Source organism: Hylobates moloch, unplaced genomic scaffold (genome assembly GCF_009828535.3).
Source record: "Hylobates moloch isolate HMO894 unplaced genomic scaffold, HMol_V3 SCAFFOLD_9, whole genome shotgun sequence".
Classification (NCBI taxonomy): domain Eukaryota; kingdom Metazoa; phylum Chordata; class Mammalia; order Primates; family Hylobatidae; genus Hylobates; species Hylobates moloch.
The window spans coordinates 104,763,685-104,782,809 of NW_026652284.1; the positions used below are offsets into that span (position 1 = coordinate 104,763,685).

A 19,125-nucleotide genomic window follows, 5' to 3' on the forward strand; every position below is an offset into this window, starting at 1 on the left:
TTTTCTTTTTTTTTTTTTTCTTTTTGAGATGGAGTCTTGTTCTGTCGCCCAGGCTGGAGTACAGTGGCACGATCTCGGCTCACTGCAACCTCCGCTTCCTGGGTTCAAGCGATTCTCCTGCCTCAGCCTCCCGAGTAGCTGGAATTCCAGGTACCTATCCCCAAGCCCAGCTAATTTTTTGTATTTTTAGTAGAGACGCGGTTTCACCATCTTGGCTAGGCTGGTCTTGAACTCCTGACCTCGTGATCCACTCTCCTCAGCCTCCCAGAGTGCTGGGATTACAGGCCTGAGCCACCGTGCCCGGCCCACATTTTGATTTCTGCTCTCATTTTTTTTCCTACTTACTTTGGACTAGACCACCACCATTGTTTGCTCCCCACTCTTCTCTTTCAAGGACTGCAATTATACACATGCATTTGGCTTCCTGAAGTTGTCCCATCCTTTACTGATGCTCTATTTATTTTGGTACGAGGTGTGTGTCTCATTTTGTTCTTTTTTCTGTCTGTTTCAGGGAGGTTCTGCTGTGTCTTCAAGTTCACTAATCTTTCTTTCTGCAGTATCTAATCTGCCATTGATCTCATCTAACATATTTTTCATCTCACACATTGGAGTTTTCATCTCTAGAAGTTTGATATGGGCCTTTTTATACCTTCATTGTCTGCAATATCTTCAGTCTTTCCTCTGGTTTCTTGAATATATGGAATATAATTATAATAACGGTTTTAATGTCTTTGTCTAATAATCTTCATCATCTGTAATTTCTGAGTCAGTTTTGACAGAATGTTTATTTTTTGTTTGTTTTGAGATGGAGTCTTGCTCTGTTGCCCAGGCTGGAGCGCAGTGGCATGATCTCACTGCAACCTCCGCCTCCTGGGTTCAAGCAATTCTCCTGCCTTAGCCTCCTGAATAGCTGGGACTACAGGTGAGCACCACCACACCCTGCTAATTTTTGTATTTTTAGTAGAGACGGGATTTCGCCATGTTGGCCAGGCTGGTCTCGAACTCCTGACCTCAGGTCATCCACCTACCTCGGCCTCCCAAAGTGCTGGGATTACAGGTGTGAGCCACCACACCCAGCCCAGAATGTTTTATTTTTCTTATTATGGGTTGTATTTTTCTGTTGCATGCCTGGTAATTTTTGATTGGATGCCAGCCATTGTGAATTTTACTTTGTAGATTATTTTCATATCCCTAAAACAGTTTGAACTTTCTTCTGGAGTATGATTAAGTTATTTGGACACAGTCTGAATGTTTTTGGGTCTTGCTTTTAAGCTTTGTTAGGTTATTCTAGAGCATTTAGTCGAGGGTTAATTTTTCCCACTATTGAAGCAAGACCTTTCTTAGTGCTCTAACTGGTGCCTTGTGAATTAGGATCTTTTCCTCTCTTGCTGACGGGATCAGGAATCATTCACCATCCTATGTGAGCTTTCAGTATTGTTTCCTCTAATCCTTTCTGATGGTTCTTTGCCAAGCCTTTGGTTATTTCCTCTCATGCATGTACTGATCATTATTTAGCTTAATACTTTAGAAGAATGGTCAGCAGATCTCTGGAGTTCTGTGTCACTCTGTCCTCTCTAGTATTCTACCCTGTGAACTCTAGTTGCCTTGGGCTCTCAGGACTCCCACTTATCTCTCCTCACCTCACGGAGTCTTCTGGATTCCCTCTCCCCATGCCGAAGCCTTTCTTCAGGCAGCAAGTTGGAGCAATTCTATTGCTCACCTTGTTTGCATTCCATCTCTCATGGATTACTATCCTCCACTGCCTATGTCCAATGCCTTCAGGGCCACTGTTTCATATATTTTGCCCATTTAAAAAAAGTATTTGGAAGTTTATAATTACTTTCTACTTAAATTTACTAGCTGTCACAATCATTACTGAAGAAATTCACTCTTGCAATAATATACATATGTACTTCATTTGACACAGAATTTCAACATGTAAAGCATATAAGAATTTCTTGCCACAATCATGTTTAGAATGCTTACCTATAAGGTGAATATTAAAATATTGGTAAATACAATGACGTTTTTCAGATTAGACATGATAAATAACCTGCAAGGTTACTTGACCATTGGTCACACAGAATTTCAGAGAGATCAGAACCAGTGTCAAAATAGGTATTTGTCTTTTTGGCTTTTTAAAGGTCAAGGTTGAATCAAGGGTAAATGAAAATATTGCATGAATATGAAGCTAAAATTGAATTTTATGTAACACAACAACAGCATTGGGTAAATAGAGATAGGTGGATAGACAGACTGTCTCAGTTTCTTTTTAATAATTTTTTTAATCGAAGCTTTACACATAATTTAAAAACTCAAAGGTAACCAAACCTAATAAGAAAAAAGCCCACAACACCATGATGAAGCAGCTGTTCTGCAGCTGTTTTGCCCTCATTCTGTGTGTCTACTTTCAATTCCAAATGGGCTTATATGACCAAAGAGATGCAGGATCTAACCAACATGTACCAACAGGAACCATGAGCATGTGTATGGAACTGGGTCTTGAGGGTGCTGGACAAGAATTAAGTTTGTGTTTATATAGGACAGCAGTACCCATTTATAGTATTGGCTTAGGGTTATGTTAACTCTTCCACACTGCATCATAATCCAAAGAGATATAGACCATCTGAACATCCCACATGTCACAATGACCTACCACATTGATGACATCATGCTAGCTGGGTAAGGTGAATAATAAGCAGCTAGCATACTGTACGCTGGAGGATGGAAAATAATCCTTAAGACCCAGCAAGCTGTTACCTCAGTGAAATTTTTAGGGCCCAGTAGGCTGCTTGAATGCCAAGATATCCCCTTCACAGTAAAGGACAAATTATTGCATCTCACCCACTCATTTCACCAAAATTATTCTGCCACCAGGGAAGCACACCAAGCTGTGTAGGCTTCTGTGGGAATTCAGAAGTTGGCAGTACTGTTCTGACTTGTAAACTGGGTGAGATAGAAATCTGCCAGTTTTCAGTGGGATCCGTAGCATGTAAAAGTTCTCTAGCAGGTATGGTGTATTTAGCCGTGTTGCATGGACCAATTCAGGATATTCTATGGGACAAGAGTAAATGTGATAAGAAGCCATGAAAGTTGATGGCAAGCTCCAATGGGAGAATCACAAGGTCGACTCCTGGCATTCTGTGGCAAGGCTGGGCCATCTGCAGTGCAAAACCCCCAAAACAACTCTATCCATGCTAATGTGCCTTGGTAAGAACTGATTATGGACATCAAGTGACCATGTAGCCAGAGAGGCTCATCGTGAGCTGGGCACAGACAGGTGGTCAGGCTCCCATGTCATATCTTGATTCTTTACCAATGTCCCTTCCTCAGCTCACAATTATGGCCACTTGGGAGGCTCTCATGTCTAGCTTATGGAGGACGAAAAAGCCTGAGCTGAATTCACTGAGTTTTCTTGGAATATAGGTTCAAAACAAAAATGGACTGCTACTGCCCTACAGCCCCACACAGGACTGGCCTTAAAAGACAGCAGTGAGGAGAACCTTCCCAAAAGGCATAATGTGGGGCAGTATTCCTGGTCATCAACTTTATGTGGAAAGAAAGTGTCTTGAAGTAAGAACATATTTTCATGGCAAATAAGTTGGCTAGTTGATCAGGGGTCTGGAATAAGACTGGCATATCAGGGACAAGAAGTCTGGAGAAGCAGAGGAGAAATATATGAGATATGGCACATAAGGAGGGGTTTTTGTATTGTATAACACAATCTGTATCTGCCAGAGACAATCCAACATGTAAGCAGCATTAAATAACCAAGTAGACACATTCAGCCAGTAAACTTCAGCAGCTGCAGCCATCAGCTCCACCGCCCCCTCCCTCCGCCCCCAGGAATGGCATAGGGGGCTCATGACAAAGTAGTCATCTTGCAGGAATGCAAGTGAGCAAGAGGCCAATAGATAGCCTCCACTTATCCAATAGCCACTCCCCAGGCTGGGCGCGGTGGCTCCTGTCTGTAATCCCAGCACTTTGGGAGGCCGAGGTGGGTGGATCACCTGAGGTCTAGAGTTTCAGACCAGCCTGACCAACATGGAGGAACCCCGTCTCTACTAAAAATACAGAATTAGCTGGCCATGGTGGCGCATGCCTGTAATCCCAGCTACTCGTGAGGCTGAGGCAGGAGAATCCCCTGAACCCAGGAGGCAGAGGTTGCAGTGAGCTGAGATGGCACCACTGCACTCCAGCCTGGGCAACCAGTGAAACACTGTCTCAAACAAAGCAAAACAACAACAAAATAGCCACTCCCCAATGTTAAACACCAAGTTCCTGATACAGCACCAACCCTCAAGTATACCAAACAGCTATTGGGCAGCAAGTTGATTTATGTTGGATTCCTTCCATCCTAGAATGGGCGGTGATTCTCCTTGACTAGAAACGGCCCATCTGCATGTCTGAGTTTTACTTCCTTGCCTATAAGTTGTTGGCCAGCCCTACTATTCACAGGTTTACAGGTATTTGATCTATCAACATGTATCCTGTGTAATATTGCCTTTGATTTAGGGACCCACTTTACAGCAAAGGAGGTGTGTCAGCAGGCACATAACCATGAGATCCACTGGTCCTATCACATACTATACAACCAAGAAAATGTTGGCCTGATGGAATGATGGAAAACCCTTTTGAAGGTGAAACTGAAGCAAAAGCTTGAAGATAATAGCCTGTGAAGATGGAATGACCTTGTCCACCAAGGTACAGTATATACTCTAAATCAACACTCATTTTATGGTGCTGTGTCTCATATATACATAACATGCATGTTTGGGAATGAAAGGATATAAATAGAATTCCCACTGTGTGGTAGGCTGAATAATGGCCCCCAAATATGTTCAGATCCTAATACCTGGATTCTATGAATATTTTACTTTCATGATAAAAGAGACTGTGGATATGACTAAGTTAATGACCTCAAGATACAGAGATTATCCTGGATTATCCAATAGGCCCAATATAATCATAAAGATTCTTACGAGAGAGGCAGATTTGCTTAGTAGATGCAATGACTTAAGCAGGAGGATGCGGTGATATGAGTAAGGGGCCATGAGCCAAGAAATGTAGGTAGCCTCTAGAAATTGAAAAAGGCAAGGAAACAGACTTTTTCTTGAAGACTTCAGGAAAAACGGTCCTGTTGATACCTTGATTTTAGGCTTCCAGAACTGTAAGAAAATAAATTTGTGTTGTTTGAAACCACTAAGTTTGTAGTGTCATAGCAGCGATAGGAAATTAATATAACCACATACTCTCACTCCCAGTGACCCATGTGGGGAGTTTGAACTTCTCATCCCCACAACTTTGTGAGTCTAGAAGTCCTGATTCCCAAGAGAGGAACCTTTTCATCAAGAGACACAATAATAGATCCTTTAAACTTTAACTTGCTGAGGTTCCCCAGTTCAAGGTCCTTTTGCCAGGAGACCAGCAGGCAAGGAAGAGTCACCATGTTAGTTGGGGTAATTGAATCCAGTCATCAGGAGGAAGTAGCGTTATTGCTACACGATGATGGCAGGAAGGAATATACCTGTATTTTACACTCAAGGTATAGTGGTCTCTTGATACGTCCCAATATCAAGTAAAATGGACAACTTCCAAAACAGCAGGGTAAACATCTCCAAATACTGGCTCCTCTATAAAAGCAATGAGAACACAGGCAAAAATGGTCAGTCAACTTTTTCAGAACTCTAGAAAGTAACTAAAAGCTTGAAATAATCTGAGGTGCCTTTATTCGAGAAAAACAGCTAAATCTTAGTAAACAGGGAAGCATTTTAACTTGCCTTATTCCCAGCCCCCACCTCTAATACAATGATAAATAGTAATGGTGGCAGTGAGCAACCTTCTTACTCTTAACTTTAGGGAGAATGCTTCCAGCATGTTTCACCATTAAGTGATATGCTGTCCTTTGTTAAGCAGTATCCAGAGTCTTATTATATTGTTGGCTTATCATGTTTCCCACTGCACTCTAGTGTCACTTTTCTAATGAATCAAGTGACCCTATATGTGCAGAGTTTTCTAGACTTTCTGTTCTGTTCTGTTCCATGGGTCAGTTTTTCTATCCATGCACCAATACTATCTTGTCTTCATTACTATAGCTTAGAATAGGTCCTGATGTCTCACAGTATAAATCCTTCCACTTTGTTTTTTAAGACTGCCTTAGCTATTCTTGACCTTTTCCAGTTTCTTAGGAATTTTAAAATTGGCTTTTTGATTTTTGGAAAAAAGAACCTGCTGAGATTTTTTTTTAAATTGAGATTACATAGAATCTGTAGGTCAACATCTTTATTGTATCCAGTTGGGTGTAACTGTGAAATGAGAAGCAATTATCAGAAACCGGGATTACAGGATCCCACCTAAGGTGAAAAGTCCCATACTTCCCATCAGTGGGATACTATAGCCATGTTCTCTGGGCTCTCTGCTTTGACAGATGTTTTCAACTTAAGTGTTACCTGTACTCTTCCTCTCAGCAGTATCTCAGTCCTCAGATTATGCTTGACCATCACCCAAGATTAACATATTTTATCATTCATTCATATTCTAATGTAAATTAAGTCCTACTTATTTCATATAATAATTCCAACTAATATCTTCACAGCACTCCTGAGTCATAAATGGAGTCACTGCAAAGTGCTGTGCATAGTAACAGGGGTTCCAATGAGCATATCTCCTACAACTTGGTTACTACATGCTATACTAGGTATTTAAGATGTATTGCTTTAATTCTTGTAAAAAGCATGAGAACGTACTTGCAGAGGATCAGATCTTAGGCTCTGGAATCAGAAAAATATGAATCAGAAACCTGGCTCTGCCACTACTATTGACTGACTCGTTCTGTGTCCTTGGACAAGTTTGGTGAGGGCTAAATTGGATAGTGCATGTCATGTATTTCATATCTTATCTGGCAATATTCTTTTTCCCAAATGATACTAAAGATTAGACAGCTTAAATACTTTGCCTCAAGACGCAGAACTAGAAAGAGGCAGAAGAGGGCTAGCATACTGCCAAGCACATAGAAAGTACTCAGTAAATGTCTGCTGAATGAACAAACCACAGTCAGTCAGTATATACTTAACATTTACTTCAAATGCCACTATATTGTCTGTTGTTTCCTTTAACTTATGCAACAAACTTAAAAAATTTTTTTTTTATTTCCATAGGTTTTTGGGGAACAGGTAGTACTTGGTTACACAAGTAAGTTCTTTAGTGGTGATTCGTGAGATTCTGGTCTACCCATCACCCAAGCAGTATACACTGAGCCCAATTTGTAGTCTTTTATCCCTTACCCTCTTCCCACCCTTTACCCAAGTCCCCAAATTCTATCGTGTCATTCTTATGCCTTTGCATCTTCATAGCTTAGCTCCCATTTATGAGTGAGAACATACAATGTTTGGTTTTCCATTCCTGAGTTACCTCACCTAGAATAATACTCTCCTATCTCATTCAGGTCGCTGTGAATGCCATTAATTCATTCCTTTTTATGGCTGAGTAGTATTCCGTCATATATTTATACCACAGTTTCTTTATCCATTCACTGATTGATAGGCATTTGGGTTGGTTCCACATTTTTGCAATTACAAAGTGTGCTGCTATAAACATGCATGTGCAAGTATCTTTTTCATGTAATGACTTCTTTTCCTCTGGGTAGATACCCAGTAGTGGGACTGCTGGATCAAATGGTAATTCTAGTTTTAGTTCTTTAAGGAATCTCCACAGTGTTTTCCATAGTGGTTGTACTAGTTTACATTCCCACTTCTACATACACAGTAGTGTAGAAGTAGCAACAACAAACTCTTCCTATTTATTTGGCATCTACAAAACCAGAAAATTCAAATAGAATTCTGATGGACACATCTGAATTTACTTTAATGAGAAGAGAAAAACCATAAAGTAATTTAGGATAAGAGATCAATTACAGTAATTCCCAGGGTCTGAGAAAAAGTTATGGTATATATTTTCACTATCAATCCTACCTGCTTTGGTTGGAAAGTGTCCCCCAAATTACACATATTGGAAACTTAATCCCCAATATAGCAGTACTGAAAGGTGGGGCCTTTAAGAAGTGATTGGGTCATGAGGGCTGGTGATCCATTCATGGACTGATGGGTTAATAGATTAATGGGTTACTATGAGAGGGGGATTGGTACCTTTTTTTTTTTTTTTTTGAGACAGAGTCTTGCTCTGTTGCCGAGGTTGGAGTGCAGTGGTGTGATCTCGGCTCACTGCAACCTCTGCCTCCCTGGTTCAAGCGATTCTCCTGCCTCAGCCTCCCACCACGCCAGGCTAATTTTTTGTATTTGTAGTAGAGATAGGGTTTCACCACGTTGGCCAGGCTTGTCTCAAACTCCTGACCTTAGGTGATCCACCCACCTCGGCCTCCCAAAGTGCTGGGATTACAGGCGTGAGCCACCGTCCCTGGCCTGGGACTGGTGGCTTCATAAAAAGAGGAAGAAAGGCCTGAGTGGGCATGCTCAGCCTCCTTGATTCCCTGCAGTCCCCACCAGCAACAAGACTCTCCCCAGATGTGGTCCCTCCACCTTGAAGTTCTCAGCCTCCTCCCTAACTGCAAGAAATGAATTCCTTTTCTTTATAAATTACCCAGTTTCAGGTATTCTGTTATAAACCACAGAATACAGACTAGGACACTACCCTTCCTACCAGTATCCCTATCGTCCACTTGAAGAAAATACATACTAGTAGAAGTGGGGAGTGAAGGGGTTAAATCCAAGTGCATGTTTCCTACTGCTTCCTCCCACTACAGAAGCTAGGGTGCAGATACGTGATCCAATAAGCTTGACCAATTGGATGATGATGTAGTTTGGATCTCCCCTGCAAATCTCATGTTGAGATGTAATTCCCAGTTACAGGTAGGGCCTCGTGGTGTTTGGGTCATGGGGACTGATCCCTGATGGCTTGGTGCTGTCCTCACCATAGTGAGTTCTCATGAGATCTGATTGTTTAAAAGTGTGTGACACCTCCCCCTACCCCCTTGCTCCTGTTTTTGCCATGTGAAGTGCCTCATCCTCCTTCACCTTCTGCCATGAGCAAAAGCTTCCTGAGGCCTCCCCAGAAGCAGATGCAGGCACTAGGCTTCCTGTACAGCCTGTAGAACCGTGAGCCAATTAAACTTCTTTTCTTATAAATTACTCAGCCTCAGGTACTTATGGCAATGCAAGAATGGCCTAATATAGGTGGTCTCTCCTGGGACTTGAAATCTTCAGGAATAATGAAAACAACCCCTTAATAAATTCCCTTTTTGCTTAAGATAACCCAGAAGAATCAGTTTCTGTTGTAGGAAATAAAGACTTCATTAATGCAAATGTCAAGAAAAAATTCAAACTAGTTTTTACACATCCTACCTCTAAAAGTTTTGAAAGCTACTAAAAGGCGTTCTGAGCGGTTAAATCTGAAAGATTTATAACAGATTGTTATTTTTGAACACAGGTATTCTATGTATACAGTTTGTGTGTGTGTATTCACACACACACACTCATGAACCACACTATTTGTGCAGACTCAATATAAATGTACACCTGAGTTGTGCAACATTCAAATCAATGCAGAAATCAAGCAAAGATTAGATTCAGTGAATTGTAGCTATTTCTTGGAAACATTACCTTTTTTTGAGACAGGGTCTCACTCTGTCACCCAGGCTAGAGTACAGCGGCACGATCTTGGCTCACTGCAACCTCTGCTACCCAGGCTCAAGTGATACTCCCACCTCAGCCTCCTGGGCAGCTCGGACCACAGGCGTATGCCACCACACCCAGCTATTTTTTTTTTTTCCCCAAGACAGAGTCTCACTCTGTCACCCAGGCTGCAGTGCAGTGGTGCCATCTTGGCTCACTGCAACCTCCGCCTCTCGGGTTTAAGCAATTCTTCTGCCTCAGGCTCCCAAGTAGCTGGGATTACAGGTGACCACCACCACACCCGGCTAATTTTTGTATATTTAATAGACATGGGGTTTTACCATGTCGGCCAGGCTGATCTCGAACTCCTGACCTTGTGATCCGCCCGCCTCAGCCTCTCAAAGTGCTGGAATTACAGGTGTGAGCCACCGAGCCCAGCCCACATCCAGCTATTTTTACAATTTTTTTTGTAAAGATATAGTTTTGCCTTGTTGGCCAGGCTCGTCTTGAACTTCTGGCTCAAGGGATCCACCCTCCTTGGCCTCCCAAAGTGCTGGGATTTCAGGCATGAGCCATCACACCCAGCTGGAAACATCTTTTATCTTAAAAATTCCTAAGCATCCTATAAATTACTTCATTACTATAAATTTAATTTTAACGTAGTATTTTAACACAGTTGCCAGGACCTCATTCAAACCTTCGTTTTATGGATGGAGAAAGAGAGCTCACACAGGGGTGTCCAAGGGGGAGAATACAGTCATGGGTTCTTAGTTTCCGCTTCTGGTTGGGTCAGTAAATACCTCCTCATCTCTCTTTTCCGCTTATCACTAGAAACAGAAACTAAAAACCATGGCTTCAGGCTGTTAACAGCCTAAAACAAAACAGAACAACAACAGTAACAAAATAAGGTGGGTTGGACAAGTTTGGCAGAGAGCCTGCTTGGAGAAGCTATGTGAAAAAAAAAAAAGACTGCCACCACTCCTGAAAGTTCTCGGCCCAAGATGGAATTTAGTCTCAGAAACTCTTACACTAATAAAATTTGTACATCAAATTAAGATCAGGGACAGTTAAAACATTAATAAAGACTGAAGCATTTGTTCATTTAAAAAATTTTATTTAATATTTACGTTTACTTTTAAAATAAAAATTAGAGGAAAGCCCATGAACTCATTTTCCATGAACATAATAGAATAGTACTCACCTATCTCCTCTACCCAACTTGTGTTTTAGATGAGTCCTTTTGGATCTTTTTCCCCATAATGGCCTCTCTCCTTTTGCTTTACAGTGCAATCAGGGCAGAATAACAGATATGTTGAGTAGCTAATTTATATCTCTGAAGATCTCCATGGAACTCTTTTTTTTTTTTTTTTTTTTTGAGACGGAGTCTTGCTCTGTCGCCCAGGCTGGAGTGCAGTGGCGCGATCTCGGCTCACCGCAACCTCCGCCTCCCGGGTTCACGCCATTCTCCTGCCTCAGCCTCTCCGAGTAGCTGGGACTACAGGCGCCCGCCACCACGCCCGGCTAAGTTTTTGTATTTTTGGTAGAGACGGGGTTTCACCGTGGTCTCGATCTCCTGACCTCGTGATCCGCCCGCCTCGGCCTCCCAAAGTGCTGGGATTACAAGCGTGAGCCACCGCGCCCGGCCTGAACTCTTAAGTTCTAAGTCTTCATAGTCTTTGCACCTTGCCAAGTTTGCTTTCCTTTGGGAATTTTGTCATAACCACAAGGTTATTCCCCAGACATGCAGTTTGGGGAAATTAACCTGGCAGTAGTAAACAGACTGGATTAGAAAAGGTGGCAATTGTAATGAGGATACTGCAATAACCGGGGAAAGCTACAGAAGGATCTTGAGTTAGAATGATGACAGTTACAATAGAAACGAGACCAGTACAAGAGACGGTGAAAACAGAATGGATACAATTTAGTTGAAGAATTGGCTGTGGGTGAAAAGAAGAAATCAAAGATGCCTGAAGTTGTGAGTTTCAGGTAGCCCTGAGTTTATAATCCTAGTTCTGACTCCTACTATCTTTGGATATACTAGCTGCTGACTACTAACTGAACAAGGTAGTAACCTTGTCATCTTGTAACTTACCTAAGTCTCAGTTTCCTCCTCTATAAAACAAACTATCAAAATAAAGCCGATGAAAAGATTGAAGTAAAATATAAAACCCTTAGCACAGTGCCTAGTATCCATTAAGCAGTAGATAAATGATGACGGTCATTATTAGGGAGTAGGGTAGAGGATGACAACAGAAGGTTAAAAACATCAGTAGCAGTAAGGACTTTTGGGTGGGGATTTCTACTACACATGACACATACCTCTAAGCAGAGAAAGGGGTTGGAGGGGAGTTTGATACTGTGACTAATAATCCTCCTCCCCTTGGGGGGGATCTTGATAAAGGATAGCCACCCACATGGAGGCCTAATATAACTGGATTGCAGAATGCACTTGAGCTGGGAGCCCAAGTGGGCCAGGCTTCTTGATTCCTATTTTATCCCCCTTAACCTAGGATAGCTAGGTCTATAGTGCAGACTTAGACCTAACTTACACTTTCATTTGCAGCTTAAGTTTCGGAACAAAGATAAAGATGGCCAGATCATATTAATTACATGGATAGGCAAGAAAGCATGAGCCCTGAGGAGGAAGGAAGGGACTGTCCAGGTGTACTTACCTCAAAGATGAGAAATATCAAAGACAGGAAACCTTAGGTTCTTGTCCTTCAGTCGCTATCTCCTTGCCATTAGTAAAATGCGGCCGATGAATGTCCTCACTTCTGTCCATCTGGGCAGGAGGTGGGAAGGTTGATGTGCAAATGGATGGGAGGAACCTTTTTCTCGGCAGCGCCCACCACACCCAGCCCAGTGCCAAGCACCGCAAGCGCTCCATAAACGCACACAGCGTCGCCTCTACCAGGATCCCGGGCGGCCTTCGCGGGATTTCTCCTGGCGTCGGCTTTCAGACTCCCGCGGGTGGGATAAGTCGAGAGGGTGGCGTCCTTTGGCTTTTCTTCTCCCAGGCAGCTCTGAACCATGTTTATGCAACGTTTAATGGGCTCTAATAAAACGGCTAATAATTTTGCCCCGCGGAAGCACCGACTCGCTCGCTAAACCGAGTCTGCGAGGGTGAAGCTGCAACCCCACGGCCGGAAAGCGCGGCTACCGAAAAACGCATGCGCCATGGGGTGGCACGAAGCTAGAGTAAGCCGAGGAGGTGGGCGGAAACCATGGCAACCATGGGTGGTGACGACGTGGGGAGCGTCCCTAGCGCTGGATTATGACGCTGGATTATGACGCAGGCAGTGGGCGCGGACTCTGCGGTTCGCTTGACTGACGGCGCAGCCTCCGGGCCTCGCCACAGCAGCAACGGCAGAGGCCAGCGAGCGAGGTCAAGATGGTGGCTCCGCGGGCGGGGGAGGCGGTGGAGGCGGTGGAGGGAGGAGGAGTCAGACCTTAGACAGCCGGAAACACCGAAATCCAGAGACCTCCTGGAGAGCCGCCGCCGCCCTCTCGGCCATCGCTGCCTCCGCCGCCTGCTCCACCTCGAGGGACGCGAGCGGGCGGCGGGGCGGGCCGTGAGAGAGACAGGGGAGGAAGGAGGGCAGGGGCGGAGTTGCCCGCCTTAGCCCCCGCCCCCGGCCGCGGCCCCGGGCCCTGCCCCGCGCGGCCCTGCCCGGCCCGCCGAGCCCTGGTGTGGCAGCGGCTCATGGCGGCCGTGGGGCCCCCGCAGCAGCAGGTGCGGATGGCCCATCAGCAGGTCTGGGCGGCGCTCGAAGTGGCGCTCCGGGTGCCCTGCCTTTACATCATCGACGCCATCTTCAACTCCTACCCCGATTCCAGCCAAAGCCGGTTCTGCATTGTGCTCCAGATCTTCCTCCGGCTCCTTGGTAAGGGAACAGGGTACCGTACGTCCCGGGACGGCTATGCGGGCCGAGACGTTCCCCGAGGAGCGGGCAGGCGCGCAGAGGCCATGGGTCGAGTATGTGTCTTTGGGAACTACAGTTTCATGCCTCAAAGGGTCGTCTTTACGGGTTGGGAGGGGGAAGGAGATGATACTTGTCTGAGTTGACAGCGGAGCAGTCCCCCTAGCGAGGATTGTGTTGTACCTGAGTGAGGTGGAGAGAAAGTAAGGATGTGTGAGCATGCAGCTCTTTGCCCGTTTGTCTTGGGAAATGAGTACTGGCTTACCGCGTCCTATGCGACAGCCTTAGAAAAACAACTTTGCCATCCCAGTCTCGTCGTGTGTGACCTTGGACTTCTGCCAAGGCGTGGGCCTCAGTTTCCCTTTATTACAAAATGTAGAGTACTTGTATGTTGTCACTTCTGCTGCACCCAAGGGTCCACAGGATCGTGAAGTGTCTGCAGTAAATGACATCCAAGCGAAGGAGACAGGGTTACGAATGTCAGACCTTGAAACCATTACCGAAAATTCTCATGAAAGCGGCGATGCTTAAATCGAGTCCTAAAATTTTCCGTGAATAAACGAGAAGGTATTGAAGATGACTGTAAAAAGTGATGAGACATTTGCCAAAGAGACTTCTGAAAATCATTGTCTTTGTTTCGTATGGATGGAGTGTTAAAAGTATCTTATATTTCAGTTCTTCCTTGACGTCTTCACTTACATCATCAGAGGGAGATGCATTTATGCGTAAAATAATTTTTTAAGTAATTGCAACTTGGCAAATTTTGTTGATGAGGTAATTCTGGTGATCGGTCTTAAGTAGGCTAGTGCTTTTGAAGTGTTGCTGAGGGCAGACTGATGGTGAGGTCTTTACCAAGCCTTTCTGAATTACAAGCCATCTGTTGCTTTATTCCTTCAAAAGAGAAGTGGCAATAAAGGCCGAATTTTGTTCTTAGCAATAAATAGCCATATTTTACATTTCTCTGGTACTTTTCTTTTGCAAAGCATTTTCACTGGTATTATCTAACCTAACCTTCAAACATCCCCCAGAGGTGGGTGGTGATATTCTCATTTTACAAACCAGGAAACAGGGTCATAGAGGTTAAGTGTTTTGCTCTTGGTAGGCTGCCGGTAAGTGGTTGCCAGAGCCTGGACTTAAAAATCTTTTGACATTAAATATGTTTTACTTTCCTCCCTAACAGCTGCAATCCAGATACAGAATGCAATAGTAATGATCATATGCTAGATCTTAAAACTAAAGATGTAAACGTGATGTTCAGCCCAAGCTGCTTCAGTAACCCACCTGCTACCTAATTCCAGCCTTTCCTACTTGCCACTGCTAACGTATACCACCACCATAATTTGTGTTAAAAATTGGGCTCTGTTTGAGAGGATTCTGCATATTCATCCCAGAAACAGTATAGTGACTGCTTTGAATATTCTTACAGCATAACTGCAGATTCTGTGAGAATCCCTTTGGGACCTGGTGCTTTAATGCAGTACTCTGTTGAGCTTCAGGTTAGGCAGCTTCAAGGAAAAGAAGTATTTTCTTTAATTAAATAATCTGTAGCTTAAGAACATTGAACAAAGTAATCTGATATTTTCCTTGTACTAGCCATGCTTCTTTTGTAATAAATCTTGGAAGTTTGTGTTTGACAAAGAACAACATGACTTAAGGCAACTGCTCAGTGCTTTGGTTTCTTATTTTTACCTTTTAAAATATGGACAGTGATGTTATGTTTCATAGGGTGTTAAAGACAATAAAACTATTTTAATGCTTCATTTAATACCATATTTTGTTAGATAGTTTGGTCTTTTGAAATCATCGGCAAAATATTGGTGTTGTTTATTTGAAAATTTTGATCCCCAGAATCTCTGGTTCAGACTTTGAGAAATACGAAATACTCCTCAAATCTATCATCTGACTCTTCTTATTGTGTCATGTAATTATGCTAATTTTTCACATTTGTAAGGATGATAAGAATGAAAAAAACTGATTTCGGTGCTGAAAAATTATATATTACCAAAAGGCACAGGTTTGTGTGTAAATATGCCAATGGATAGTTGAGATTAATCGTTCTTCCTTGTTAGTTTTTTTGTAGTTGCAGACTTCTCAGTACTACTGTGTGTAAGTCTTACCACTTGTCAACCTTACCTTTTTCTTTAAAATTAATGTGTAAAAATGGAAATCTCTAAGTAAAAAGCATTACCAGTTTTATGTGTGGTGGTAGAAGTATTTACTCCTCTCTACCTACAAAATGTTGCTACAACTGTACCTTCATTTGATATCAAACTAATTTGAGATTTCAACCGGTTAGAAAATAAAGCAACGCATTTTGGAGATCCAAATAAAATTTTATGACAGTATATAGAATATTGAAGAACATAAAGCTGTGTTTTAAGGGATGTTAAATACTAAATGAAACTCAACCCAGAGCAGCATAATGCTGAGTTAGCAAATTTAAATCCAAGGCAGAAAATGCAAGCCTAGGAGTTTGTTTTAATAGTCTTACTCATAATGGTGATAATTCATTGAGGTGGGAAAAGGCTTTAAACATAACAGAAGACCCAGAAGTTCCAAGGAAAAATCTGATAAATTTCAGTACATAAAAATGAAAAGCTTTTTTATGGCAAAGCTTAAAAAAAAATCCTTAAATGACAAACTGAGAGAAAATACTTGTATCATAAGTGATTCACGTTCCAGTAAGAGTTTTACCCTGCCAGGGAAGCTGAGGCAGGAGAATCGCTTGAACCAGGGAGTTGCAGGTTGCAGTGAGCCGAGATCACACCACTGCACTCCAGCCTGGCGATAGAGCGAGACTCCATCTTAAAAAAAAAAAAAAAAAAAAAAAAAAAACAAGAAAAAACTTATACTCCCTTAGGAAAATGCCTAAGACAAGCAATTCACAATAAACAAAATGCAGATGTTCAATAAGCAAGAGAAAAAGCATTTAGCCCTTCCTGCAGGAGCTTGATTTTATGGAAAAAGTACCTAGCCTTATTTATAATTAAATACTGTCAGGACCGCTTACGGTGGCTCATGCCTGTAATCTCAGCACTTTGGGAGGCTGAGGCAGGCAGATCGCTTGAGGCCAGGAGTTTGACACCAGCCTGGCCAAATGGCGCAATCCGTGTCTACCAAAAAATTAGCCGGGTGCAGTGACTCCTGCCTATAGTCCCAGCTACTGTGGAGGCTGATGCACGAGAATCACTCGAACCGGGGAGGTGGAGGTTGCAGTGAGCCAAGATCGCGCCACTGCCCTCCAGCCTGGACGATAGAGCAAGACTGTCTCAAAAAAAAAAATTAGTAAAAAAAAATTTATCAGATTGGTGAAGAGTTCAAAGTTTTATTAGTTTTGCAAAGGTATTTACCTTTTTGAAATAGGTAAATTTATACAATTTTGGAAGACTTTTTTTTTTTTTTGAGACAGTTTGCTCTTGTTGCCCAGGCCAGAGTGCAATGGTGTGCTGTCGGCTCACCACAACCCCCACCTCCCGGGTTCGGGTGATTCTCCGGCCTCAGCCTCCCGAGTAGCTAGGATGATTACAGACAAGCGCCACCACCCCCGGCAAATTTTTTTCTATTTTTAGTAGAGACAGGTTTTCTCCATGTTGGTCAGGCTGGTCTCCAACTCCCGACCTCAGGTGATCTGCCCACCTCGTCCTCCCAAAGTGCTGGGATTACAGGCGTGAGCCACCGTGTCTGGCCCGGAAGACTCTTAATTTCAGTGTAAAACCGTTTGGCAGTATCAACTGTCATTTACAACTGACTTGTGTTTTGTTTTGTTTTTGAGACAGCCTCGTTCTGTCACCAAGGCTGGAGTGCAGTGGCGTGATCTCGGCACACTGCAACCTCTACCTCCCAGGTTCACGCGATTCTCCTGCCTCCGCCTCCCAAGTAGCTGGGATGCCTGGCTCGTACAACTTTTGACTCACAATTTCAATTCTAGGGAATTGGCCTAGAGAGAGAGTTGTGCTTAAGGACTGTGGGCAAGCATTACTGGAAATAACAAAGCAACAAACTTAATCTAAATATGTATTGATACAAATCTGTTCATTGTATTAGGTCTAGCCATGCAGTAAAGTTCTTGAAAGGAATGAGATAGCTATTTTTGGTGCCGAAAAAGACTTCAGAAAACCTATGAAGTGAAAAAACAAAGCTGAAGTAATTATAACTGGCAGAGGAATAGACAGAGATTTCTCAACAGTGGCAGTATTGACATTTTGGACGGGATAATTCTTTGTTTGCAGATGGGAGCTCTCCTGTGTACTGTAAGATTTTTAGCAGCATCCCTATCCCCTGCCCATTAGATGCCAGTAGCACCTTGCACCCCCACAACCCAGTGTGACGCCAAAACTGTCCCTGGATATTGCCAAATCCTGGTTGAGAACCACTGGGATAGACAAATAGATTAGTACTTAGCCTTATTTATAATTACATAGCCCAGAAACAGACACCAATGTATATATAGAAATAATGTGTTTCAGAGATAGAATTGAAGTACATTGAGGTAAACATGGACTGTTGAATTAATGATCATTTTGTTACACCTTTGGAAATAAATTATACTAGATGTCTACCTTATGTCAATATATAAACAGTCACTTCTAGCCTGGGCAGTGTAGTGAGACCCTGTCTGCAAAAATAAATATTTAAAATAATAGCCATACTTGGTGGTGGGCGCCTGTAGTCCTATCTACTCAGGAGGCTGTGGTGAGAAGATCGCTTGGGCCTAGGAGTTCAAGGCTGCAGTGAGCTGTGATTGCATAACTGCACTCTAGCCTGGGTGACAGAGCAAGACCCTGTCTCTTAAAAAAATAGTAGTCATTTCTAAGTGTATTCTTACCTAGATGTATATGTAAATATGAAATGGAGAACTTTAAATTTTTAGAAAAAAATACAGAATATTTTATTTTTCCAATCTTAGATTAAGGAAGAAATTCCTTAAAAATATATGAAAGCAAATACATAATGAAGATTGATAAACTGAATGATATTGAGGTTTAAAACCTATGTTAATCAAAAGATTGTGCCACTGCACTCCAGCCTGGGCAACACAGCGAGACTCCATCACTAAAAAAAAAAAAGAAGGGAAGTCAAATCTTGGGTAAGGGGGAACTACTGTACTTACATTTACCCATTTATTATAAAGGCAATTACAAAGGACACAGATGAATTAACCCGATGGAAGGAGATGTACAAGGTGAGGCAAAGAAGGAGAGAAGGGGAGAAGGGGCGAGGAGCTTCCGTGTTCAGCTATCTGAGAGCTCACAGAACTCAGTCCTTTTGGGTTTTTATGGAAGTTCATTAAATAGGCAAGATTGATTAGATCACTAGCCATTGGTTTATGGACTCAAGCTTCAGCTTCTTTCTTTTCCCCAGAAGTGGGGGCTGGGGGTAGGAATCAAAGTTATAACCCTTGATCACTGGGTTGATTCCCCTGGCTACCTAGCCCCCATCCTGAAGCTATCTAGGGGCCCCCAGGCACCAGTCATCTGATTATCGTACAAAACAGTCATCACTCCAGAGATTCCAAGGATTTTAGAAGCTATGTCAGAAAGTGGGACAAAGACCAAATATTAATATACTTTTTTATGATA

The 19,125-nt window shown here is 42.8% G+C and overlaps 2 protein-coding genes and 1 long non-coding RNA gene across 4 annotated transcripts in view; 1 reads left to right on the top strand and 2 right to left on the bottom strand.

Annotated features, from left to right (window-relative positions):
- Positions 1–13,024, bottom strand: LOC116813573 (uncharacterized). Its single transcript, XR_004371003.2, has 2 exons — positions 12,299–13,024; positions 1–5,633 (listed from the first exon to the last, which is right to left on the bottom strand). It is a non-coding gene; the product is annotated as an uncharacterized LOC116813573 (long non-coding RNA).
- Positions 12,935–19,125, top strand: part of RNF139 (ring finger protein 139) — an 18,306-nt gene continuing 12,115 nt past the window's right edge. Inside the window, exon 1 of the mRNA XM_032760391.2 lies at positions 12,935–13,510. Coding sequence (XP_032616282.1) covers positions 13,330–13,510 — 181 coding nt within the window. The 5' untranslated portion in view covers positions 12,935–13,329. The remainder of the gene's footprint in view (positions 13,511–19,125) is intronic.
- TATDN1 (TatD DNase domain containing 1) overlaps positions 13,908–19,125 on the bottom strand; it is a 61,660-nt gene continuing 56,442 nt past the window's right edge. The window contains exon 13 of one of the 2 annotated variants that reach the window (XM_032760394.2): positions 13,908–13,982. The gene's annotated coding sequence lies outside the window, so the exon portion shown is untranslated. Of the gene's footprint in view, positions 13,983–16,216; positions 16,351–19,125 lie in introns of those variants that run through there. The other variant, XM_058443921.1, reaches the window with a different exon arrangement.